Source organism: Aethalodelphis obliquidens, unplaced genomic scaffold, assembly GCF_003676395.1.
Source record: "Aethalodelphis obliquidens isolate GAN/ISIS:26980383/991018 unplaced genomic scaffold, ASM367639v1 scaffold2, whole genome shotgun sequence".
Taxonomy (NCBI): Eukaryota; Metazoa; Chordata; class Mammalia; order Artiodactyla; family Delphinidae; genus Aethalodelphis; species Aethalodelphis obliquidens.
In genome coordinates, this window is record NW_020837946.1 from 78,602,429 (window position 1) to 78,630,205 (window position 27,777).

General features: G+C 39.6%; 1 protein-coding gene across 4 annotated transcripts; it reads left to right on the forward strand.

Moving 5' to 3' along the window:
- The first annotated feature begins 416 nt into the window (after positions 1–416).
- Positions 417–16,454, forward strand: NMI (N-myc and STAT interactor). Of its 4 annotated transcripts, none has more exons than XM_027131396.1 (8): positions 419–658; positions 7,061–7,157; positions 8,188–8,283; positions 10,288–10,450; positions 13,222–13,328; positions 13,415–13,601; positions 15,426–15,532; positions 15,987–16,454. In XM_027131396.1, exons 2-8 carry the CDS (start codon positions 7,074–7,076, stop codon positions 16,170–16,172), a joined length of 930 nt encoding a protein of 309 aa, XP_026987197.1. In that variant the 5' UTR covers positions 419–658; positions 7,061–7,073; the 3' UTR covers positions 16,173–16,454. The 4 variants fall into 4 exon arrangements, with proteins under 4 accessions (XP_026987218.1, XP_026987197.1, XP_026987204.1 ...); XM_027131403.1 differs by lacking the exon at positions 419–658 and adding an exon at positions 4,297–4,414; XM_027131410.1 differs by lacking the exon at positions 419–658 and adding an exon at positions 5,364–5,385.
- The last annotated feature ends 11,323 nt before the right edge of the window (positions 16,455–27,777 follow it).

A 27,777-nucleotide genomic window follows, 5' to 3' on the forward strand; every position in this document is an offset into this window, starting at 1 on the left:
AGGTCGTAGAAACCAACTGAACACCACAGCTTTCCCAACTTCCTGGGAAGTTGCAAAAGAAATACCTGTACACAAAAGTTGACCTTGTGCTGGCTGCAAAGATTTGTAGATTAAGGTTATAATGATCAATAAATTACAACGAGAGTTACCATTACAATCTGATGAGAGACTCCCACTTTGCCTTTCTTTGGTTTCTATCCACTTTTTCCAAAAACACGTCCGGTAATATACATACAAAGGAGTGGTTTTTAAAGCATGTCCTAAAATGATGTCTATGGAAACTTAAGGAATACTTTGGGAATAAATTTCCTCAAAACAAAAACAAAACCAACACGTTTTAAAAATCGAAAGTGAAAATAGGTGTAACTTGTTAGTGACTAATCATTGGAGACACCAGGTTTGGTATTCGAGCAGTGACTAGATTTAAAGAAAATCATCATTTGAGTAGTTTTCTTCTCCTTTTATTCTTTCTTTCTTTTTTTTAAAGGAACCAAACTGTTGATCTGGGGGACACCCACTTGAAAAAGGCTCAAAGCTCTTCTGGACAAGGCAGCGCCAGCCGGGCCCGGAGGTTCAGCGCCTCCCGCGGACGCTCCACCTGCGCGCAGCCAGCGAGGTTTCCGGGAACCGGGGCGCGGCGCTCGGCGGGCCGAGGCGGGTGAGTGGGTGCCCCGTTCCCCTCCTGCCATCCCCGCTTCTAGTGGTCCAGGGCTGGAGAGGCAGTGGATGGCGACGAGGCAGGTTCCGCGGGACTCGGGACCTCCTGCGGGGAGACGCCCGGCGGAGAGCCGGGGGCGGACGGGGGCCGGGCGCAGAGCCCCAGCGCCGCGCCCCTGCGCTGCCCGCTGCCGGGGTCGCAGGGACCACACAGCCACCGAGGGGACGTGCCTGCCCCCGGCCCACGGGGCCTTCTCTGTGCCGTCCCGGCCTCTGACCCCGTCTCCTTTGCTTTGCTTCATTTCGGAAATTGAAACTTAAAATGGTTTGTGTTTCTCCACTGTTCTTGTAGTGTCTCTGGAGACAGTTGTTAGGAAAACAGATTCCTTCAGGACATTTACTCTGTTGGCAGGAGGAGCAGGTTTTGGCAGCCGTACCTCACTTTTCAGAATATGCAGGGGTTTTCCTGAAAGAGACGTCCAAAAGAGAATGCGACTTTTCCCTATCTATACAACATGCAGAAGTTTAAAAAACAAAAACAAAACAAAACAAAAACAACTTTGTGCATCACCACCTCCTTTTTTCCTTCCTTCTCCTCATTTCCTTTCTTTTTGCCGCCAGGCATGCATATGGGAAGATTTGCTTCTATCAGGCGGGGTGGGGGTGGGGGGGTGGGGGGTGGGGGGGTTGGGGGGCATCACGGTGATGTGAGTATATTAAGGGAAATAGGTGGTGAATTGGTATAGGTGATTTGTGCTGGTTTTTTCATTCGCTGCCATAACAAATCACCACAGACTTAGTGGCTTAAAATCCACAAGTTTATTATCTTAAAATTCTGCTGGTTAGACGTTCAACTGGGCGTCACTGGGCTAAAATCAAGGCGTCTTCAGGGCTGCCTTCCTTCCCCGAGGCTAATGCGGTGAACCTGTTTTCTCATCTTTTCCAGCTTCTGTAGACTGCTCACCTTCTTTGGCTCAGTGGTGCCCTTTCTCTGTCCTCAAAGCCAGCAGTGTTGCATTTCTCTGACTATTCTTCTGTTGTCACATCTTACTCTGATTCTGCTCTTCTGCCTTCCTCTTTCACTTTGTAGAAGGACCCTGGTGATTACATTATTTCCCCACCAATAATCCAGGAAGATCTTTGTATTTATATATATGTATATATTGTTTTGGCTGTGTTGAGTCTTTGTCGCTGCATGTGGGCTTTCTCTAGTTGTGGTGAGCAGGAGCTACTCTTTGCGTAGCACGGGCTCTAGGCACGGAGGCTTCAGTAGTTACAGCACATAGGCTCAGTAGTTGCGGTGCGCTGGCTCAGTGGTTGTGGTGCACGGGCTTAGTTGCTCCGCGGCATGTGGGGTCTTCCCGGACCAGGGATCGAACCCGGTTCCCCTGCACTGTCAGGCAGATTCTTAACCACTGCACCACCAAGGAAGTCCAAGATCGTTATATTTTGAAGTCAGCTGATTAGCAACCTTAATTCATTCTACAACTTTAATTCTCCTTTGCAGTGTAACCTAACATATTCACAGATTCTGAGGGTTAGCATGTGGGCATCTTTAAGGGGACCATTATTCTGCCTACCATTTGACTGTATAAAAGGAAAGCTATTACTGTACATCCCATTTATGCAAAGAGGGAAAGTATCCAGTTACTAGATATGCTGTAAGAAGTCCTGGGAATATTATGTAGTAGACCATTCATATGAGTTAAATATATTATTGAGAGCCTTTATTACAAGCCTTTATTATTATTCTTAGTCTATATTAAGAATATAGGGCTTCCCTGGTGGCGCAGTGGTTGAGTCCGCCTGCTGATGCAGGGGACGCGGGTTCGTGCCCGGGTCCGGGAGGATCCCACGTGCCGCGGAGCGGCTGGGCCCGTGAGCCATGGCCGCTGAGCCTGCGCGTCCGGAGCCTGTGCTCCACAACGCGAGAGGCCACAACGGTGAGGCCCGCGTACCGCAAAAAAAAAAAAAAAAAAAAAAAAAATATAGACTAAAAGAACAGTTAAATAATGTTGCAGTTTCTGCTTTCTGGAAATGTAATAAGAGAACTTCACATGCCTGGGATGTCCTGAGCTGAATAAATACCTCAGTCAAGATACTGCACAATTCTATAAACATTGAGTGTTTTCAGTGTGTGAATGTGTATTGTGCTCTGAATGGATACAAGGAACAATGGACGTGGTCCCTGGCCTCAAGGTCATGACCATCTAGTCATGGAAAATGACACAGGTACACAAATAAAGCTCCCCAAAAGAGATAATAGCGGGAGAAGTAAAATCATTTGAGGGAATCAGACAAGGCTTCAAGAACTTGGAGGGGAATTTGGGATGGATGTTGAACAGTAGGGTTTCATTAGGTGGAGGTTAAAGTTGGGAGGGGAGGAAGGATGTGACATTGAGGGACAGGAGGGAGAAGAGAAACCCTTAGAGTGTTCAGTGTGGTTAAGGGACTTGGTCCAGGAGTTGTCTAAATAAGACTAGTTGGGGTTAGATTGTGTAAGACTTGGGATGAATACCGTTATAAGGACTCTGCAGTTGTTAACGCAATAAAGAGCTACTTATATATACCTTTTTTATTTTTAAACTCCTCAAACTTACAGAAAATCTGCAAGTAAAAAATTGTCTTTTTCCTGAGTTATTTGAGAGTAGGTTTCATGACCAATTACCCTGGAATTCTTATTTATTTCCTACAAAAAAGATGTTCTCTATGTAACTACAATACAGTGATTAAAATCAGAAAAATTAATATTGATACATTATGCCATCTAATCCTTGGATCTAATTTAAATTTTGCCAGTTGTCCCTATAATATCCTATAACAAAAGGACCCAGTTCAGAGTTATGCATTGTGTTTAGTTGTGATGTCTCTTTAATCTCCTGCCTGGGACAGTTTCTCAGTCTTTACTTGGCTTTCATGAACTTGACACTTTTGAAGAGAACAGACCAGTTTATCTCATGTTTCCTCTTGTTTAGATTCGGCTCATGCATCTTTGGCAGGAATATCATAGGAATCGTGCTGTGTTCTCGGTGTGCCTATCATATGTCAGATGATTTTGATGTATCTCATTATTTACTTTGATTACTTCATTATGGTGTGGTCCGCCTGGCTTCTTCACTGTAAAGTTATTCTTTTCCCCTTTGAAATTAGTGTTTTGTGGAGAAGTATTTCTTTTGTTTGTTTTGTTTTGAGAAGCTTTATTCATAATAGCCCCAAAGCAGAAATAACCAAATAGCCCACCAACGAGAGAATGAATAAACAACTTGTAGGCTGTCCATGCATGGAATACTACACAGCAATAAAAAGGAACAAACTACTAATACATGCAATAACAAGGACAAGTCTCCAAAACATGTTGAGCTTAAAACTCTAGCACATATAAAAGGGTGCATACCAAATGATTCCACTTATATGAAGTGCAATAACAGGTTGTTCAGTGTAAGGAAATTTTAACTCAATTAAAAACAATCATTTCTTGAGTGTAGACTATATCCCTGGCACTCTTTTGGGTACTGTTAGGGTAGCGTTCTGGATGAACTAAAGCATACTTTAGAGAACAAAACAAAAATCATAGCCCTTACAGTGCTTATATTCTTGTAGGTTAGCTTGACATGTTCAAAGCAAAAGGGCAAACTGTTATTTATCCCCATTGAAATTGTTGATCTCCTTCGAGGGCTTGTCAATGCCAGGACTGGTGAGTGCTCAGAACACCTAAATGATTGAGACTGCACTGGATTTTGGTTTGCAGTACTTGTGGGTATTTTGAAACTAATTAAATGGTCCTTTCCTCACAAAACTATCAATTTATCTATCTATCTATCTACCTATCTAGCTAGCTAGCTAATTAGCTAGCTAGCTATGTTTACCGACTCATAGTTCTCTGTTTTGCTCAGTGGATTTAATTATTACTGTCATTATTTATTTCTGTGCTTAATTGATTCCCAGATTTGTGCAGTGAGAACCTCATCAAGGTGGACTCTATGTTCTTGTGACATATCCTCATCATTCTTTGAGCACTTCTTGCTTTCTGACATCATAAGATGCTTGTCTTGTACTTTTCCTGTCCTACTTCTAGAAGCAGCCATTTCTCTGAATAGCCTTGGTTCCTGGTAGCTGAGAATGGTACTAGAAACTAAATTCTGGGTGCTAGATGTGCTCACTGCTGTTGTCTTTGTTTCCAGGCCCTTTTAGCAGACAGAACTGAGGAATATCACACACTCACACACATATCTATATTTAAATTTCTGTACTTTTCTATCAACATATCAGAAATCATGAGATTATGCTGATATCTCCAGTTCCAATTCATAGCATTCATTCTATTTTTCTCCCTTTGCATTTTTTTTTTTTTTTGATTTTCTGATTTTCTGAGTCAGGTTTTTCATTGTCAGAGAACGTGATTATAAATATGCAGAGGGAGAGCTTCCCTGGTGGCGCAGTGGTTGAGTCCGCCTGCCGATTCAGGGGACACGGATTCATGCCCCGGTCTAGGAAGATCCCACATGCCGCGGAGCAGCTGGGCCCGTGAGCCATGGCCACTGAGCCTGCGCGTCCGGAGCCTGTACTCTGCAACGGGAGAGGCCACAACAGTGAGAGGCCCGCGTACCGCAAAAAAACAAAAAAACCAATGAGAGATGTTTAAAAAAAAAAAAGGAGAACAAAAAAATAAAACCCCAATGAGACACCACTTCACATCTATTAGAATGGGCGTCATGAAAAAGACAAGAGGTAACTGTAAGGCCAACTGGCCCGAGGCAGGGGAACACAATCAGATTCACAGGTTGCATCAGACCGAAACTCTCCGGACCACCCAGTTCCAGGAACTGACCTGGGGACTTTGAACCCGGCCCAGCCTTCCCGCCTTTCGAGGGGCGGGACTAACGGTCCCCCAGGATACCCGGAAAGACCACCAAATAAGGAATACCCTGCGCCCTCCCAGATTCACCACACCCCTTTCCCTTCTTCCCCTATAAAATCTTGCCCAACCCTCGCCCGGGTGCGACTTCTCTGGCCCCTTTCTCTTGGACCAGTGAACCTCGCCCGGGAGCGCTCCCTAATAAAGCTCACTTGAAGCTTTCCTCTGTTTCGAGGTGCTGTTTGGTTAAGATCCGACCTTACAGTAACAAATACTGGAGAGGGTGTGGAGAAAAGGGAACCCCTGTGCACTGTTGGTGGGAATGTAAATTGGTGCAGCCGCTATGGAGAACAGTATGGAGGATCCTCAAAAAGTTAAAAGTAGAACTACCATATGACCCCTTTTTTTGGACACTGCTTGTGTTCACACTGAGTAAACTAAGCCATGACTAATTTTTTGCTAGTCTTCTATTTTATTTTTAGAGAAGAATACATGTCTTTTCTGTTTCTTCTATAGGAATAGTGAGAATTTAGCCACTTGAAATCTTGGAAGATTGTATTAACAGACACATTATTAATGTGCTTCTAAAACAATAACTGTTGTGATAATCCTTGTGTCATATTTGATCTGGGACAACTCCATCTTAGTAAATTGATATGCAGGCAAGGTTTCTTAACTTTTTTGGTGCCAGTCTGAAAAAGCTTGTGGGCCTTTCTCAAAATAAAGTTTTTAAGTTGTATAAAACAAAATACATAGAATTATAAAGGAAACCAATTATATTGAAATATGATTATCAGGTTATTTAAAAAGCAAATATTTAATATAGTAATATATATCAATATACTACAGTTTATTACAAGACCTAGTCATGAGTTTAATAACTATCATAATTTTGAAGCAGGGTTAAACACAAGCAATGTTTCAGGATATCTGGAAGAGTTAAAATATTTTATGAAAATATCTGTACCGTCTTGGTGACTTTTGTCACAGGGGCTGCAAATACTATGTGGCTTTTTGCCTATATTCATATTTGAAGAGAATGCTAAGTTTCAATAAGAGGTTATTAGAAATAAAGATGAAGTTTTTTTCCTGTCCAAGTGTATGAACTCAGGAGGGTTTGTGAAAACCCCTGTACGCATAGAGGAATGGTGTTTGGAGGTCTTTTTACTCCATTACGTTTGGGGAGTATAATAGGGAGAATTAAATATTTAAATAAAAACCTTTGAAAAAGTCTAGAAGACCAAAATAATAGTCTTTTAAAATGGAGCATCATATTATGATTGAAATGAGAACTACAAAGGAATGTTAATACCTATTATTTTCTCTTACGGTGTTGAAAAGCAAAGAATTTTTAGAACCTTTTTATATGTTTATAGGTGTGAAAGTTATTTGAAATAGAGACTTTGGATATAATCCTCATGATAATAAAGACTTCGGTGATAGGAAATAACATATAGCAAAGAAGAGATGTTTCTTCTGTAAGAGGGTAAAAGTTACTTTTTCTTGAATTTGTGTTTGTACTATTTTTAAAGTACTTACCTTTTATAGTAATTAGGGAATCATGGCAACTGATGAAGATAACAAAGAACAAGTTCTTAAGGAGTATGGGCCAGCTGAAGAATTTATGAAAGATGAACAAAACCAGGTAAAAAGGAAAAATTACTGAGTACTATTAAAAATTAACTTACATCTATTTTGCAGCGAGGCATGTTTCATATGTCTTTGTCCAACATTATGTTGAATTTGGAAGAATATTAGGATTTTCAGTTTTCTTTACCTCTATTATTCAAGACTGACAAGAAGAATCATATTTCTTTTCTTTCTCTTACACAGCTTACAATGTTAGCTGCTTTTTCACTTCCTCTCTCATTTCTTTGATTTGCACCTAGAAGTTAAGAGTTTCGTTAGCAATTATCCAATTAGACCTAAGAGGGAATGGAGGCTCAGGTAGTTAAACCACTTACTCAAGGCCATCTGTCTGGCATATCAAGGCAGCTATACTGTGGGAATCACAGAAAAAAATATTTATAAATTGCCCCAGAGTAACATATGTCCACAGTTATGGTGCAGCTTAAAAGTCATATTGGAGTCACAAATAGTTAGGAAGGAATTGACAGAGCACTGAACTAAGATCCAGAAGACAGGGGTATCAATCCTTGCTCTACTATAAACATTTTTGTGACTTTGGTTTAGTGTGAAAAGTGGTTTCCTTTTTTGTATAATAGAGATAATAATCCTTGGCAGTGTTAAGAAAGTCGACAGGTGATGATGTAAAACATTTGACAAAGGTATTATTCACGTGATCATATTTATTTTGAGACTGTCTAATGTCTTTCTTTGCCTTGTTCAAAGTGAGAGAAATTTTGCTTCTTTAATTAATTAGAAAAATGAGGTCGGGGCTGGGACTTCCCTGGTGGTCTAGTGGGTAAGACTTCACGCTCCCAATGCAGGGGACCCGGGTTCCATCCCTGGTCGGGGAACTAGCTCCCACGTGCATGCACAGCTAACAAGTCCACATGCCGCAACTAAAGATCCCACATGCTGCAACAAAGATCCCATGTGCCACAACTAAGACTTTGTGCAGCCAAAATAAATAAATATTAAGAAAAGAGAAGAAAAATGAGGTCGGGACTGTTTAAATTTTGGGTGTTATTTTATTTCCTTTTTATTTTTAGAAATTAATTAGTGAAATTGAAAAGGAAAATATTCAGTTAAAGGAGGAGATCCAAAAGCTTGAAGCTGAGTTGCAAGCGACAACCGGGAACTCCCAGGTACTTCTTTAATTATTTTATGTATCTCATTTTTCACAGACCCCATTTTTCAGGAAAAGCAATTTATCAATACAGAATTCATTTCTAAAACATTATGGTCATCCATGGCACCACTGTTTGCAACAGCCCCAAACTGAGAGCAGTAGGATGAATTAATAAATTAGGGTGTATTCACACAGTGGACTACTACACAACGATGAGAATGAACAGGCTACAACTGTATGCAATAACATCGATGAATTTCATAAACACAGTGCTGAGCCAGAAAAGGGGAAACAGGGCACACCATATGCTTCTGTTGAAATAGAGCATGAAAACACGATGTTAGAAGTTAGTATGGTGGTTACTCCTAGAGGCAGGTAGGAACTGGAAGGGAACCCAAGAGGGCTTCTGGGGTGTTGGTCTTGTTCTGATTATTAATCTGGGTGCTGGTCACAGGTGTGTGATCACTGTAGAATTTCATCTTGCTGCACACTTATGCTAATACATGTTTTAATATTCATGTATATGTTAATCCAAAACTACCCCCAAATGATGGTCATTATCAATCACTTTTGGATCAAATTCTTGGTCTTCTCACCAAGTTCTTTTATTGTTCTCCTCATCCAAGTAATTTAAGTGAGTTTCACAGTTAAAAAGAAATTGGATGAGTATCTTCATTTAAATTCTTAATTTCTCCTGTGTTTGAGTTAGACATAGCTTTCACTCCTTTTTTCTTCATAACAACCCAGGTTGTTAAAAAAAAATACTTTAAACAATTTAAATGCTTAAAGCATTGTCACTTTTTGTTTCTGAAATGGGGGATAGGATGTTGAATATCAGGAAGTGAAGTTTCCGGTGTTTGTGAGATTTAGAGAAGTCTCTGTTAAGATTCTGGATACTTCTCAGGCTGGAGCCAGAATCATTTAGTCCTACAACTCAAAGGGCCTCGGGAACCCAGCCAGCTCAGTTGATTCACTTCACAGAGGACTGAAACTGGGGTCTAGAGAGCATAAGTGAATTGCTCCCTGCCACGGTCTACTCAGGACTAGAAGCAGGCATTCTCACTCTCACTCCGGAAAGCTCTTGACTTCTCAGGGTATACTGGATGTTTCTACATTATTGGGAAACACTCTGCCTTTTCTCAAGACACTGCAGATCGTTTTGAAGTCAGAGTTATGGTAATCAGAAATTCTACCAAAGTTACATGTAGAATAAATGTCAGATGAGATCAAATGACTCACTTGATATTTCTAATGTCTTTGCGATAAAACCTTTTCTTGCAACATGTAAAATGACCATGGGAAATAGAAACGCAAACACTCAATTCATTTGTGCATTTATGTGTGGTTGTACTGACTGTTCATCCCAGTGATTTTAAGCGGCTAAGTATAACCCCTTAACTTTATCCTCCAGATTACAGATCTTGCTGGTAGTGTCCCTTCACATTTTTATAAACCTCAGTTGGGGTAATGGTTAAAAAGTTGATGGGCAGGTGTTGAGGAAGGGGGAATTTAAATTTGATAAATTTTAAGTCATTGAATTCAGGAGTCTTTCTTTTTGGATGAAGTTATCTGAGTTTGCCATCAAAATAACCATATACACCTGACTCTATTTCATACTTCTTTGCAGTGAGGGTAAATATACTGTGCAATGATTTCTTTGTGAGATAGCTTATTATTGGCACAGTTGTTCAAAGGGTATTTTTCTACAGGAATGATGTAGGCTTTAGACTCAAACACCACACAATATTGACCAGTTTAAACACTTAGAAAAAGTGAGAGATTATATATTTACAATTTCATCTGTGAAATAATATTGAAGGATCAGCATCTGACTCCATTACTGAGTACTTCCCCGGGAAGAAGCAATTACTAAAGATATTAAATAAGACCACGCTCAGTATTCCGTGGGGCTCTGAAGTCAGTGGAGAGTGAATTATTGGATGATCAAATCACATTATCATTGGAAGGACTTAAGTTATTTCTTGTCTTGATTTTAATCAAACATTTCTGTTTGAATTAGATTAACGAGGATATTCCCGAAACAAAGATAAAGTTCACAGCTGTAGAGAATCCTGAGAGTGACAGCCAGTTTTCAAATACCTCCTATTCGTGTCAAGTGAGCTCAAAAGTCCCTTATGAGCTACAAAAAGGACAAGCACTTATCACCTTTGAAAAAGAAGAAGGTATGACTCATGTTCAAAAATTTGACCATGTTACCTTTGGAAAGCAATGGGACTTTCAAAGAGTTTTTGTAGATATTTGGCCACTGCTTTACAATTTTTACATTTATCATTTCATCTCATCCTCATAGTGACACCCTGAGGTAGGTATGATTATACCCATTTTACAGATGAGAAAACTGACTCTGAGACGTTGAGTGACTTGAACATGATCACTCATTCAGGACGTGACAATGCTGGGACTCAAGCCCAGGTGTTGTGATGTCCAATACCAATGCCTTTCTACTGCAACTGCTACCTGCAAATGATAATACTAGTGATAATGTTTCAAGGTTGTAAAGCTCTACATCATTCTAGGAGAGTTCTCACAGACATTATCTCATTGTATACTCACATGAATCCATGAAAGAAATAAGATAGAGAGTTACTATTTACATTTTATAACTAAGAAAACAGATTCTCAGGTGTTTAAGTGATTTACCTAAATGCACAAGACCTGTGAATGGCAAGAGCCCTGGAGTCAGAGATTTGGGAGCGGGACCTGATGTTTGCCACGTCCGCCGTGGTGTGGGACCCTCTTGAGATCTGGGGGAAACTTAATGAGGAGAATCTGGCTTTGAGTGCCAGCTGTGCCCCTTTCTAGAAGTGTAACTTGGTTGGGTTCTTTATAAATCTCAATTTTTTTATGACACATTTTGTGGCAGTACCTACCTCAGGGGGTTGCTTTGAGTATTAAATGAGAAATGTTGAAAAATACTTAGCACAGTGTCTGATATGTAATAAACACTTAATAAATGTTAGCTGTCATTATTGCTACATGTTAGGAATTTTTCAGCTAAAGAAACAGAAGCTTACCTAAGATAAGGAACTTGCTCAAGGTCCATACAGGTGATAAATTGCAGAGCTGAGAGCCAAACCTCAAGTACCCTTGTATGTTCTACTGTACCAACATTCCTCTGAGCAGGCCACCATCTGGGCATTTTGTTCTCATATTTTCCAAGTTAGATTAAGTTATGGGTGGGGTCAGATGGTCTTCACAAACCCAGTGTTCAGATTCTGGGAATCTATGATTATAACTCATGTCTCCTTGACACCTGGTTTGTTACTATAGCCTGAAAATAAATAGAAAGGCATTCTGGCAGGTCACTATATGCACATACGCTTTGTCCACCCTGGGTCCGCCCCTGCAGCTGAGGGTGAAGGGGGAGGCCAAGAGCCCTGTTGGCAGTTGGCAGTGGTAATTGAGATATAACTGAAGGATGGAAGTGAGGATTTGGGAAGCAAGGATTCTGCATAGGAATTACCTGGGGATGCTGGGAACAGGATTTTCTTCAAAAACAGCTGCATCACTGCTTCCACCCTTGGCATGGCTCTGAGGTCCTGCTCTTCTGGACAACTTTGGGTTTCTACACAATTAAACAGGAGTTGGCTTTTGACAGAGTCACAGAAGTTGAAACACAAGTAGCCCTCTCAGCTGTGTCAGATCACCAGATGTTGGAGGTTTGGGGGGGGGGGGAGGGGTGGGCATTGGGAGGGAAAGATCATCATCTAAGTATTACTTACAGTTGATAATCTCTGTTATTGTTGCCTGTTGTCAATAACAACAAAAAAGATGTAATTCAAGTTAGAGAGCCATATCATGGTACAATGAGTCTGAATTCCCACATGACAACGCCCTGTTTTCTAGCCTTGTTTCTCTCTTCCTCCAGCTGTGGTGTGCTGTCTGGTTGTTATAAACACATGTGAGGTTTATAAGACCGAGACTAATTTGTGTCTAGTCTTTATGACCTATTAGAGTAAGCAGCTCCAAATAGCAACAACTGAAGGGTTATAAACTCTTATGTCACACAATTAAAAATAAACACATACCCACATGCATTTTATTTTGGTTTTTTATTATTCTTATTTATTTTTGGCCGCATCTTAGTTCTCCGACCAGGGATTGAAACCCAGCCCCTCAGCAGTGAGAGCACCGAGTTCTAACCACTGGACCACTAGGGAATTCCCCGCACATTCATTTTAAACTGTCGTATAGTTGCTATTGGATTTCTAATGATATTTGGCATAATTATATTACTAAGCCTTTCCCATTTGCATGGCTAAATTAGACTAGATAGTTTTGTGATCAGTATATGAAGACTTTCGACTTTTTAATGAATGATCTCAAGAGCATTTTAAGGAGAGTAGAATTCTTCATTAAATATGACCCCCCCAAAAAAAAGACTCACTCTTTGGTATTTAAGTCTTTGTGGTCTTTAATATGTAATCCTGGGGAAATACAGAGACAAGAACAAATATTTTTTGTTGCTTGTAACATATTAAGGAGCAGTGACAAATGATAAATAAGATTGTCAGAATGACACTGACCTAAAAAGTTTTCCTAGCTTACTCAACATGGAAGAAATTTCTGGCTGAGCTTTAATGTACTAAGGGAGTTCTCTGATAATTCTGTCTACAGTGGAAAGGAAGGGTGTGTGGCTGTACTGAAGTAATATATGAATTTCTGAAGGATCATCAGGCTTATCTCTTAAGGGATGAATCTAGAACTTGTCGAGAATTTCTACACTGTAATTTTTTGCTGATATATTTTGACATTAATATATCCTACTATGGTGGCAAGACCATCATCACTTAGAAATCCTAAGAAAAATGTAAAAATTAGATCCCTTAAAATTAAAGAAAATTTAAAATATTCAGGATTATTTGTTGTTAAACCAAACATGTAAAAATGTATTGAAATATTGGAAATTAATACTTCCCAAATTATTTTTCAGTTGCCCAAAATGTGATCAGAGTGGGGCACCATCATGTGCAGATACCGGATGTAAATGTGAAGGTTATGGCCAGCCCGGTTCCATTAAACTTAGGAGTCAGATTCCAGGTAACATCGTGATTAAAGCGTTTCAGAATTTGTTAAACACGGACACTTTTCTCATCCATATTTCTGAACGTGAACTGATTTCCCAGGTTCACGTAGAAGTGTCCAAAATGAAGATCCATGTTACTGACATTCCTGATGAACTGCCTGAAAGTCAGATGAGAGACAAGCTAGAACTGAGTTTTTGTAAATCCCGCAACGGAGGCGGAGAAGTGGACTGCGTGGAGTACGACAAGCAGTCCCGGAGCGCCGTCGTCACGTTTGTGGAAAGTGGAGGTATTCCCGCACTGAGAATTAGACAGTACTCTAGCATTTAAATTACATTCTGCCAGGTCTGAAAGTATCCCTTTCTACTGCTTTTATTTGGAATTTATTAGACAGCATAATAACAGGGGATTTTTTTTAACCTTATGAAATGGTAGAGTCCTGAAAATGATTTCCCTGAGTGCTACTGAGAATGATAGGATTACAGATAACAAGTACCTACATCTTAGTGCATTCCTATCACGTGCCAGGCATGGAGTCTTTGGTGTTTTATACATATATCTGCTCAGATCCATAGCACAGCTCTGGATGTAGGTGTTATACTCATTTTATTGATGAGGAAACTAAGGCGTACTCAAGGTAAGCAGCTTACCCAAGATCGCACAGTGGGTGTGTGGCAGAGAAACATTCTGAAAAAAAAATATATAAAACTGTCTCTTCATCTCACTTATTACGATTGACAAGGATCTCAGGTGGAGGTAATCGATTCCAGGAAGAAAAGGGGGTAATACAGAGAACAGCTGTTCCTTTTTTAGGTAGAAATGGACTTTTACCAAATCATCTTAGGGAGGTTTATATTCTTATAATGAAAAGTAGAAGATTCTCCAAGTTCTTTTGTTAATATGTTCAAATGATTCTCAATGTAAAAATCTCTTCCTCTAGTTAATCTAGTTCTTAGGACTTCTCCAGGGTTTGCACATATGATAGAAATCCAAATATACAGTTAAAAACCGTTGACTGATTTAAGTTTTTTCATAATAAAGTAATACATGCTTTTTAAAGAAAATTGAAATAATAGAGAACAACATTAATTTAATAAAAATTGAGACATTTCCTTAAATTTCCAAACTTCCTTTCTCCTGCTATGTAGCTAGTTATGGTTAGGTGAATGTCTTTCCAGATCCTTCTGGAATTGCTGGATAATATGGTAATTCTATGTTTAATGCTTGAGGAACCGCCATACTGTTTTCCACAGTGGCTACACCTTTACATTCCTACCAGCAATGTACCAGGGTTCCAGTTTCTCCACATCCTTGCCAGCAAGGATCTACACTCTTAACCACTGTACTATATTGCTAATTCAAGGTGGACTGGTGAGAGGAGAAAAAAAGTGATTGGATATTCTTACGAACTGTTTCTGTTAAACTCTATGCAATCTTGACACATTACCTTTTTTCCCTCTAGGAAAAAAAACTGCTAAAAATAAATCTGGTTATTTTTTGTGTTGGAGAAAGTTGATGAATTTTTGTTATTTGCCTTCACTTTTTTTAGATGACATTCAGCACCCCTGCACCTTTGATTAACATCATTATACAGGTTTATTGAATGTCATGTATTAGTTACAGGACAATTAAATAATTTTATATATATAATAGTAATATAGTAATTTGCTATATGTATGTATGTGTGTATATATATATATATATATATGCACAGAAAGAGAGAGAAAGAGAGTATTCTAATCGTAATTTGCATGTGTACTTCTTGAGAGATTGGGAAACACTGGGTTTTGTTAGGATGGCTGGGTTATTTTTTGCAAATGGTTATCACATTTTATGTAGCTCAAGGTAGGTCTATCTGAGGACATCGCAGCTCACTGTGCATTGATTGACTGATAGTTTAAGACAGATGGAGTTATTTAAATCTCATTATCATTTGGTTTTATGTTTTTTAAAATTATGTACTGTGAATTCTTTAAAGTGGACTGTAGAATTTCTTAAAAATTAATCCCTCAAGCCACTGTTTACTCTGACATTCTGTTTGAAGGAGGTTTTAACTTTGGTTAAAAAATGTTTGATATAAAGGAGAAAATAATTTTTAAAAATTTACTTCTAGTTGCTGACAAGATTTTGAAAATAAAAGACTATCCTCTTTATATAAATGAAAACTGCCAGAGAGTTACTGTTTCTCCGTACACAGAAACATACCTGAAAAAGTTTCAGGTAAAGTCATCTCTCTTCTTTCATTTTGGAAACTTATTGCCCGGTCCCACCCCACAGAAAATAAAAAGTTGTGATTCTGTTTCCGTTAGAATCTTATTAATTAACCTAGCCTGCCATCCTGAAAACTAGAACTCATGCCTAACTCTTGGTTTCACTTCCCCTCCAGCATTCATTTCGTTACTTGATCTTGTCACTTCCATCTCTCACTACCTCTCTAACTGGTCTCTCTGTCCATAGAGTTGCCCTCCTTTCCTCTATTTGTCACAATGGCACCAGAGTTATCTTTCTGAAACTCAGATCCAACTCTGATATTCTCTTGCTTGAAAATCTTCCTGAGGCCCATTGTCTCTCTCAAGATAACATCCAAACTATTAAGCAGAGCTTATAAATGTAAAGTTTTATAATTCAAAGCACTTAGAAAATTTTCTATTTATCTTTTTATTTTGCTTCTTAGGTATTTTCAGGAGTATCTAAGAAGACGGTGCTTCTGACTGGACTGGAAGACCTTCAGATCATAGATGAAGAAACTGTAGAGGATTTTATTAACATTCACTTTCAACGGGAGAAAAATGGAGGTGGAGAAGTCGAGGTAGTCAAGTGTTCCCTTGGGCAACCTTACATAGCATACTTTGAAGAATAGAGTCATGGAATCCTATGAAAATTAGAGCTTTTGAACCCAAATCACTGTTAATGCTTGACAAAAATGAATATCCTTTTCCTTAAAAAAAATGAATAATTCTTTCGTGTTTGTTTATTCTTAGATACAAAATATATTTCTGTTTTTGAATTCTTTGTTTCCACCTGTGCTGAATGTTTACAAATGCAATAACTATATTAAAACTGTTTTGTTCATAAATTTTGTGGCTGGGTGCCATGTCCATTGAAATGAACCGTAAGTGATCCAGTTGTCCGCCTGCCATGTTGGCTCATTCTGTCATGGTCTGAGCCAACAGCAGAATTAAATTCATATTAAAATGCTGACAGAAATGAAATGCTTTTAGAAAAGATTCTAAACCTAGACCTATCCAATGCTGCCTGCCATCTAAAATAAAGGGAAAAACTAAAAAGAAAAAAGGCTTGGTTTTGCTTCTGATATTTCATTTTTAGGTTTTTAAGTTGTTATTACTACCATCAGAAATACTCATTTCTCTCACATTTCTCTTTGGAATAAGAAATGTTGCCTATGGGGCTTCCCTGGTGGCGCAGTGGTTGGGAATCCGCCTGCTGATGCAGGGGACACGGGTTTGAGCCCTGGGCCGGGAGGATCCCACATGCCGCGGAGCAGCTGGGCCCGTGCTCCACAAGTACTGAGCCTGCACTCTTCAGCCTACGAGCCACATCTACTGAAGCCTGCCACACGCCTAGAGCCTATGCTCCTCAACAAAGACAAGCCACCTCAATGAGAAGCCTGTGCACTGCAACGAAGAGTAGCTCCCGCTCGCTGCAACTAGAGAAAGCCCACGTGCAGCAACAAGGACCCAATGCAGCCAAAAATAATAATTTAAAAAATATATTAAGAAAAATTTAAAGAACCTCATTTAATTTTGATTGGTACAATCTCACTAGCACAGAGGATGTTATATTTAGTCTATGGTAGACTTCCAATTAGAAATAATTTTTTCCTAATATTTAGGACAAAGTTGGAAACAGTCCCTTTTGTTTCTTTTGGGGGCCTTCCTCAGACAGTAAAATAGATAATTTCATCTGATCTTAAATTTTCACAATGGTTTTGATAAATGTTACTTATCCTAGAAAATTATGCTTTTTCTTTGGGTTCCTTTCACCATTCCACCTCTGTGTGATCTGACTAAAACTCAGAAATCAAGCACTGGCTCTCCTGCTTATTTCCAGAGTTTTACAGATTTTACAGGAGGAAACTTTTCTTTAAAATATACCAAAAGATACTGTATTGACTATTTAACATATTGCATGTTACGGTAGGAAGCCTTCAACTATGTGTCCAGGATGAGCTATCTCCACTTATTAATGTGTGCAAAGACTTTGTCATTACGTAAGTCAGGAAAGACAGATAATGTGGAATTACAAGTCCCTTTTGCTGTTTGTAGATTTATCAGTCAGGAGAGGCTGGGCTATGCTGTGACAACACAACCTCCCAAATCTTGGAGACCTAGTAAAATAAAAGTTTACTTCTCGCTCATGCTGAATGTCCAACAAAAGTTGGTAAGGGACTCTGTCTTAATCACTTCAGGCCCCCTCTTGAGACATGCTTCCAGAATCATGCAGGTGGGGAAAAGTGAAATCTGGAGAGTCTTGCACCAGCAATTAAGTGCTGTGACCCAGAAGTGACCTGTGCCATTTCCTCTCACATCTCATTGGCCAGAAATAGTCATATGGCCTCACTGAAACATAACGGGGCTAGGAAATTCCCTGACTGTCCAGTGGTTAGGACTCCTGCTTCCACAGCAGGGGGCATGGGTCGGGTCTCTGGTCGGGGAACTAAGATTCCACATGCCATACGGTGTGTCAAAACAAAAGAAAAAAGAAAAGAAAGAAAATGTAAGGGGGCTAGAAAATTCCATCTTGTAAAAATGAGAACTAGATATAGTTGAGACAGAATAATAAGGAATAATAAGTGTAGTATGTCCTGTCCTACTGGTCATAAATATGTTTTTTTTTTTACCATCTTTATTGGAGTACAGTTGCTTTACAATGGTGTGTTAGTTTCTGCTGTATAACAAAGTGAATCAGTGAATCAGCTATGTGTATACATATGTCACCATATCCCCTCAAACTTGCATCTCCCTCCCACCCTCCCTATCCCACCCCTCTAGGTGGCCACAAAGCACCAAGCTGATCTCCCTGTGCTATGGAGCTGCTTCCCACTAGCTAGCTATTTTACATTTGGTAGTGTATATATATCAATGTTGCTCTCTCACTTCATCCCAACTTACCCTTCTTCCCCGTCCCCGTGTCCTCAAGTCCATTCCCTACATCTGCGTCTTTATTCCTGTCCTGCCCCTAGGTTCTGCATAACCATTTTTTATTTTTAGATTCCATATATATATGTTAGCATACGGTATTGTTTTTTTCTTTCTGACTTACTTCACTCTATATGAGAGTCTATAAGCCCATCCACCTCACTACAAATAACTCAATTTCATTTCTTTTTATGTCTGAGTAATATTCCATTGTATATATGTGCCACATCTTCTTTATCCATTCATCTGTTGATGGACACTTACGTTGCTGCCATGTCCTGGCTATTGTAAATAGTGCTGCAATGAACATTGTGGTACATGACTCATTTAGAATTACCGTTTTCTCAGGGTATACACCTAGTAGTGGGATTGCTGAGTCATATGGTAGTTCTATTTTTAGTTTTTTAAGCAACCTCCATACTGTTCCCCATAGTGGCTGTATCAACTTACATTCCCAACAACAGTGCAAGAAGGTTCCATTTTCTCCACACCCTCTCCAGCATTTACTGTTTGTAGATTTTTTGATGATGGCCATTCTGACTGGTGTGTGGTGATACCTCATTGTAGTTTTGATTTGCATTTCTCTAATGATTAGTGATATTGAGCAGATTTTCATGTGTTTGTTGGAAATCTGTATATCTTCTTTAAAGAAATGTCTATTTAGGTCTTCTGCCCATTTTTGGATTCTGTTGTTTGTTTTTTTGATATTGAGCTGCATGAGCTGCTCGTATATTTTGGAGATTAATCCTTTGTCAGTTGCTTCGTTTGAAAATATTTTCTCCCATTCTGAGGATTGTCTTTTCATCTTGTTTATAGTTTCCTTTGCTATGCAAAAGCTTTTAACTTTCATTAGGTCCCATTTGTTTATTTTTGTTTATATTTCCTTTTCTCTAGTAGGTGGGTCAAAAAGGATCTTGCTGTGATTTATGTCATAGAATTTCTTGTTCTAGTTCTGTGAAAAATGCCTTTGGTAGTTTGATAAGGATTGCATTGAATCTATAATTACTTTGAGTAGTATAGTCATTTTCACAGTGTTGATTTTTCCAATCCAAGAACATGTTATATCTCTCCATCTGTTTGTTTCATCTTTAATTTCTTTAATCAGCGTCTTTCAGATTTTTCATCATTAGCTTATAGGAATGCAAGAGATTTCTGTGCATTAATTTTGTATCCTGCTACTTTACCAAATCATTGATTAGCTCTAGTAGTTTTCTGGTAGCATCTTTAGGATTCTATAGGACATTCCAGATGACTGTTTGTCATCTGCAAACAGTGACAGCTTTACTTCTTCTTTTCCGATTTGGATTCCTTTTATTTCTTTTTCTTCTTTGATTGCTGTGGCTAAAACTTCCAAAACTATGTTGAATAATAGTGGTGAGGGTGGACAACTTTGTCTTGTTCCTGATCTTAGAGAAAATGGTTTCAGATTTTCACCATTGAGAATTATGTTGGCTGTGGGTTTGTCATATATGACCTTTATTATGTTGAGGTAAGTTCCCTCTATGGCTACTTTCTAGAGGGTTTTTATCATAAATGGGTGTTGAATTTTGTCAAAAACTTATTCTGCATCTATTGAGATGATCATATGGTTTTTCTCCTCCAGTTTGTTAATATGGTTTATCACGTTGATTGATTTGCATATATTGAAGAATCCTTGCATTCCTGGGATAAACCCCACTTGGTCATGGTGTATGATCTGTTGAATGTGCAGTTGGAATCTGTTTGCTAGTATTTTGTTGAGGATTTTTGCATCTATGTTCATCAGTGATATTGACCTGTAGTTTTCTTTTTTTGTGACATCTTTGTCTGGTTTTGGTATCAGCGTGAAGGTGGCCTCGTAGAATGAGTTGGGAGTGTTCCTCCCTCTGCTATATTTTGGAAGAGTTTGAGAAGGATAGGTGTTATCTATTCTCTAAATGTTTGACAGAATTCGCCTGTGAAGCCATCTGGTCCTGGACTTCTGTTTGTTGGAAGATTTTTAATTACAGTCTCAATTTCAGTGCTTGTGATTTGTCTGTTTATATTTTCTATTTCTTCCTGGTTCAATCTTGGAAGGTTGTGCTTTTCTAAGAATTTGTCCATTTCCTCCAGGTTGTCCATTTTATTGGCATATAGTTGCTTGTAGTAATGTCTCATGATCCTTTGTATTTCTGCACTGTCAGTTGTTACTTCTCCTTTTTCAGTTCTACTTCTATTGATTTGAGTCTTCTCCCTTTTTTTCTTGATGAGTCTGGCTAATGGTTTATCAATTTTGTTTATCTTCTCAAAGAACCAGCTTTTGGTTTTATTGATCTTTGCTATTGTTTCCTTCATTTCTTTTTCATGATTTCTAATCTGATCTTTATGACTTCTTTCCTTCTGCTAACTTTGGGGTTTTTTTGTTCTTCTTTCTCTAATTGCTTTAGGTGTAAGGTTAGCTTGCTTACTTGAGGTGTTTCTTGTTTCTTGAGGTAGGATTGTATTGCTATAAACTTCCCTCTTAGAACTGCTTTTGCTGCATCCCATAGGTTTTGGGTCATCGTGTTTTCATTGTCATTTGTTTCTAGGTGTTTTTTGATTTCCTCTTTGATTTCTTCAGTGATCTCTTGGTTATTTAGCAGTGTATTGTTTTACCTCCATGTGTTTGTATTTTTTATAGATTTTTTTCCTGTAATTGATACCTAGTCTGATAGTGTTGTGGTTAGAAAAGATACTTGATACAATTTCAATTTTCTTAAATTTACAACGGCTTGATTTGTGATCCAAGATATGATATATCCTGGAGAATGTTCCATGAGCACTTGAGAAGGAAGTGTATTCTGTTGTTTTCGGATGGAATGTCCTATAGATATCAATTAAGTCCATCTTATTTAATGTCTCATTTAAAGCTTGTGTTTCCTTATTTATTTTCATTTTGGATGATCTGTCCATTAGTAAAAGTGAGGTTTTAAAGTCCCCTACTATGATTGTGTTACTGTCGATTTCCCCTTTTATGGTTGTTAGCATTTGCCCTAAGTATTGAGGTGCTGCTATGTTGGGTGCATAAATATTTACACCTGTTATATCTTCTTCTTGGATTGATCCCTTGACCATTATGTAGTGTCCTTCTTTGTCTCTTGTAATAGTCTTTATTTTAAAGTCTATTTTGCCTGATATGAGAATTGCTGCACCAGCTTTCTTTTGATTTCCATTTACATGGAATATCTTCTTCCATCTCCTCACTTTCAGTCTGTATGTGTCCCTAGATCTGAAGTGGTTCTATTGTAGACAGCATATATATGGGTCTTGTTTTTGTATCCATTCAGCCTTTCTATGTCTTTTGGTTGGAGCATTTAATCCATTTACATTTAAGGTAGTTATTGATATGTTATGTTCCTATTACCATTTTCTTAATTGTCTTGGGTTTGTTATTGTAGATCTTTTCCTTCTCTTGTGTTTCCTGCCTAGAGGAGTTCCTTTAGCGTTTGTTGTAAAGCTCTTTTGGTGGTGCTGAATTCTCTTAGCTTTTGCTTGTCTGTAAAAGTTTTAATTTCTCCATCGAATCTGAATGAGATCCTTGCTGGGTAGAGTAATCTTGATTGTAGCTTTTCCCCTTTCATCACTTTAAATATGTCCTGCCCCTCCCTTCTGGCTTGCAGAGTTTCTACTGAAAGATCAGCTCTTAACCTTATGGGGATTCCCTTGTATTATTTGTTGCTTTTCCCTTACAGCTTTTAATATTTTTCCTTTTTCCTTTAATATTTTCCTTTAAGTTTTGATAGTTTGATTAATACATGTCCTGGCATGTTTTACCTTGGATTTATGCTGTTTGGGACTCTGTGCTTCCTGGACTTGATTGACTATTTCCTTTCCCATATTAGGGAAGTTTTCAACTATAATCTCTTCAAATATTTTTTCAGTCCTTTTTTTTTCTCTTCTTCTTCTGGGACCCCTATAATTCGAATGTTGGTGCATTTAATGTTGTCCCAGAGGTCTCTGAGACTGGCCTCAATTCTTTTCATTCTTTTTTCTTTATTCTGCTCTGCGGTAATTATTTCAATTATTTTATCTTCCAGGTCACTTATCCATTTTCTTCCTCAGTTATTCTGCTACTGATTCCTTCTAGGGAATTTTTAATTTCATTTATTGTGTTGTTCATCATTGTTTGTTTGCTCTTTAGTTCTCCTAGGTCCTTGTTAAACGTTTCTTGTATTTTCTCCATTATATTTCCAAGATTTTGGATCATTTTTACTATCATTACTCTGAATTGTTTTTCAGGTAGGCTGCCTATTTCCTCTTCATTTGTTTGGTTTGGTGGGTTTTTACCTTGCTCCTTCATCTGCTGTGTATTTCTCTGTCTTCTCATTTTGCTTAACTTAGTGTGTTTGGGGTCTCCTTTTCGCAGGCTGCAGGTTCGTAGTTCCCGTTGTTTTTGGTGTCTGCTCCCAGTGGGTAAGGTTGATTCAGTCAGCTGTGTAGGCTTCCTGGTGGAGGGGACTGGTGCCTGTATTCTGGTGGATGAGACTGGATCTTGTCTTTCTGGTGGACAGGACCGCATCGGGTGGTGTGTTTTGCGGTGCCTGTGAACTGATGATTTTAGGCAGCCTCTCTGCTAATGGTTGGGGTTGTGTTCCTGTTTTGCTAGTTCTTTGGCATGTGGTGTCCAGCACTGTAGCTTGCTGGTTGTTGAGTGGAGCTGGGTCTTAGCGTTGAGATGGAGATCTCTGTGAGAGCTTTTGCCGTTTGATGTTATGTGGGGCTGGGAGGTCTCTGGTGGACCAGTGTCCTGAACTTGGCTCTCCCACCTCAGAGGCTCAGGCCTGACACCCGGCTGGATCACCAAGACCCTGTCAGCTGCTCAGCTCAGAAGAAAAGGGAGAAAAAGAGAGAAAGAAATAAAATAAAATAAAGTTATTAAAATAGAAAAGAAAAAATTATTAAAAATTAAAAACTAATGAAAAATAAGAAAGAAAGAACAACCAAACCAAAAAACAAATCCACCAACGATAACGAGCACTAAAAACTATAAAAAAAATAAAAAACAGGAGACACAGAACCCTAGGACAAATGGTAAAAGCAAAGCTCTACAGACAAAATCACACAAAGAAGCTTACACAAAGCATACACACAAAAGGGGAAGAAGGAAAAAAATACACATATTAAAAAAAAAAAGGAAGAGAGCAACCAAATCAATAAACAAATCTACCAGTGAAAATAAGCTCTAAATACTAAACTAAAATAAACATAAAACCAGAAACAAGTTAGATGCAGAAAGCAATCCCCAAGTCTACAGTTGGTCCCAAAGTCCACTGCCTCAATTTTGGGGTGATTCATTGTCTATTCAGGTATTCCACAGATGCAAGGTACATCAAGGTGATTGTGGAGATTTAATCCACTGTTCCTGAGGCTGTTGGGAGAGATTTCCCTTTCTCTTCTTTGTTCGCACAGCTCCTGGGGTTCAGCTTTTGATTTGGCCCTGCCTCTGTGTGTAGGTTGCCTGAGGGCGTCTGTTCTCCACCCAGACACGATGGGGTTAAAATAGCAGCTGATTCGGGGGCTCTGGCTCACTCAGGCTGGGGGGAGGGAGGGGTACAGAATGCAGGACGAGCCTGCGGCGGCAGAGGCCAGTGTGACGTGGCAACAGTCTGAGGCGTGCCATGTGTTCTCCTGTGGAAGTTGTCCCTGGATCATGGGACCCTGGCAGTAGCGGGCTGCACAGGCTCCCGGAAGGTGAGGTGTGGAGAGTGACCTGTGCTTGCACACAGGCTTCTTGGTGGCTGCAGTAGCAGCCTTAGCGTTTTCATGCCCATCTCTGGTGTCCATGCTGATAGCCGCTGCTTGCACCCATCTCTGGAGCTCGTTTAGGCAGTGCTCTGAATCCCCTCACCTGCGCACCTTGAAACAATGGTCTCTTGCCTCTTAGACAGTTTCACAGTTTTTCCCGGACTCCCTCTCTGCTAGCTGTGGCGCACCAGCCCCCTTCAGGCTGTGTTCACACAGTCAACCCTAGTCCTCTCCCTGGGATCTGACCTCCAAAGCCCAAACCTCAGCTACCAGCCCCCACCTGCCCCGGCAGGTGCGCAGACAAGCCTCTTGGGCTGGTGAGTGCTGGTCGGCAGCAGACCTCTTTGTGGGAATCTCTCTGCTTTGCTCTCTGCACCCCTGTTGCTGTGCTCTCCTCCACGGCTCTGAAGCTTCCCCCACCAGCCCACCGCCCATCTCCATCATGATGGGGCTTCCTAGTATGTGGAAACTTTTCCTCCTTCACAGCTCCCTCCCAGAGGGGCAGGTCCCATCCCTATTCTTCTGTCTCTGTTTTTCCTTTTCTCTTTTTCCCTACCCAGGTACGTGGGGAGTTTCTTGCCTTTTGGGAAGTCTGAAGTCTTCTGCCAGGGTGAACCCTGGCAGGTGTTCTGTAGGAGTTGTTCCACATGTAGTTGTTTTTTTTTTTAATTTATTTATTTTTATTTATTTATTATTTTTGGCTGTGTTGGGTCTTTGTTGCTGCATGCGGGCTTTCTCTAGTTGCGGCGAGTGGGGGCTGCTCTTCGTTGGGGTGTCTGGGCTTCTCACTGTGGTGACTTCTCTTGTTGCGGAGCACAGGCCCTAGAGCACGGGGGGCATCAGTAGATACAGCGCATGGGCTCTAGAGCGCACGGGCTTAGTTGCTCCGTGGCATGTGGGATCTTCCCAGACCAGGGCTCAAATCCATGTTCCTTGCATTGGCAGGCGGATTCTTAACCACTGCACCACCAGGGAAGCCCTGTAGTTGTATTTTTGATGTATTTGTGGGAAGGAAGGTGATCTCCATGTCTTACTCCTCCCCCATCTTGAAGGTCCTTCCTGGTCATCAATATTTGGATCACTCTTTTTCACACACAAAATACACTCATACTCACCCCATCCACAAGGGAGAAAACCCCCAAATTTCACCCAATCATAACAACAATACTCAAAGTGCAAGAACTCTAGGTGATATGTGGAAGTTTCTGTATAGGGCTGAATGTTACTTCTCTTTATCTAGAGACCCCCAATATACAATGGTGGGGCCAGAACAAGATAACTGCAATCAACTCTCTCACATTTGAGGGCTTCCCTGGTGGCGCAGTGGTTGAGAGTCCGCCTGCCGATGCAGGGGACACAGGTTCGTGGCCCGGTCTGGGAAGATCCCATGTGCCTTGGAGCGGCTGGGCCCATGAGCCATGGCTGCTGAGCCTGTGCGTCCGGAGACTGTGCTCCGCAGCGGGAGAGGCCACAACAGTGAGAGGCCCGCATACCACAAAACAAAAACTCTCTCACATTTGAAAAAGGAAAGAATGGGAGACACATAGCAGTCACTGGGCCAAAGCCATTCTGAAATCCCATGGAGTTATTGATTAGGCTGTGATTCCGCTCTGGAAATTCTTCTCTTGCTCATTGTTCTCATAGCTCCCGGACATTGTTCATTTTCCATTATTTTCCTGGGCCATATCTAGAATGGAGAGTCATAATATATTTTTCTTGGAGGCTGAAAAGCTTCCTCACTTGGCACACTTCCTATGATTAATGTTTGGGACCAAGTTTTTAAAGTTTTGAACAGTCATAGTCTCTTTACCTGGGCCAGTGGCAAGTTAGGTGGTGTAATTCAAAAACGTAACAGCCTTCTTATCTATTAAAATAGACTCAAGTCTGGTCAGCTTACATATGCCAATAGCCACACCTATAGTTGTTTTTTTTTTTTTTCTAGACTTCTCTTTTTAGAGTAGCTATAATCCTCTGATTTCTTGGCCCCCTTATCTTCCTCTCTTCACTTGATTTGAGTCTATCAGGACACTTATAATTTCTTTTCCCTGAATTAGTCTAGTTGAAAGGGTTTATTGAATTCTGCCATCTTACTTGCTGTTTTTGCTCTGAGGGACCATAGCTTGTTCAGAGATTTAAACCTTGATTTGATCATTGATTTGATCCTTGCTGTAAAGCAAAGTTCTAATCAGCCTTTTTTACTCAAAGGTCTTCTCAGTTTTATCATTTGAGAATGAAAAGGGTAGTTTATATCCAACCCTGCAAGTTCCCATATTTCTGGACTTTATCTATTCCCTGTTATTCCTGCTTTCAAACTGGCCAAATTCTTTTCTAAGCTCATTTCTTTCTTATATTACTTTGTTAAATGCACCAAGACATATGCTACTAATTTTGGCTTTCACACTTTTTTTTAAAAACCTACAAGCTAATTAGGTATATTATTTGCCTTCCAAGCTATCATGTGTGACAGTTTTACCAAATGTTTTTCCACTACATAACATGGATCAGCATCCTAATCTCTGATAACTATTTTCTAATCACCTGCCATTTGGTCTCTGAGCCAAACCCTGTATTTTAGATTGTGTTGTGGATTTTCTTTTCTTTTCTTTTCTTTTCTTTTCTTGTCTTCTCTTCTCTTCTCCCTTCCCTTTCCTTTCCTTTCCTTTTCTTTTCACTACATCAATACTCCACTTCAGAATACCAATTTCTGTATCATTTGGGATAGACTATGTGATGCTGATGTGACAAATTATCTCTAAATTTCAGAGACCTAAAACAACAAAAGTTTACTCATTGCTCATTCTACATGTCCATGTTGGGTCAACGAAAGGAATGCTCATGGTAGCACTCAGTGAACCAGGGTAACAGCAGCCACCAATTTTATTGCTAGATGCGATGCCAGAGGAAAATAGTTTTGAAGGGTCTTGAACTGGCAATGAAATTTTTGGTCCAAAAATGTTCCTTCCATTCACAACTCAACCAGAACTAAATATACAGCTCCTCCCAACTGTAAAAGAACTTGGATGTTCAATCCTAGCATATGCTAGGAAGGCAGAAAGCCAAAACTGTATAGTGAATAGCATTAATGATATCCTGTTGGTATTTGCAAAGAAAAAGATGCTTATTCTTGAAAAATACACAACGTATATTGAAGATAGTAAAAATCACCAAAAATTCACCCCCACAGATAATGATAAACATTTTTATGTCCTCCTTTCCAGTCTTTTTATTTTTTAATCATGTTACATTTCACCTTGTGAAAGTATCCCATGTTATTTTTTCCCTATTGTTGGACATTAAGATTGTTTCCAATTTTTTCGTACTTATAAGTGCTAAGGTGTACATAAACCTTTATATATCTTGTTATACAGATCTTTTTTCTGCAGTTCTGACCTTATTTCAAGGTGATACTTACTAGTGTGAGAGGTTGAAGGATATAAATTCTTTTAAGGATCTTGATACATATGGCTACAATTGCTTTCCAGAAAGGTAGGCATCAGTCTGTACTTTTATAAATAGTGCAAGAAAGGACTATTTCACTGCTCCCTTTCAGCATTGACTGCTACA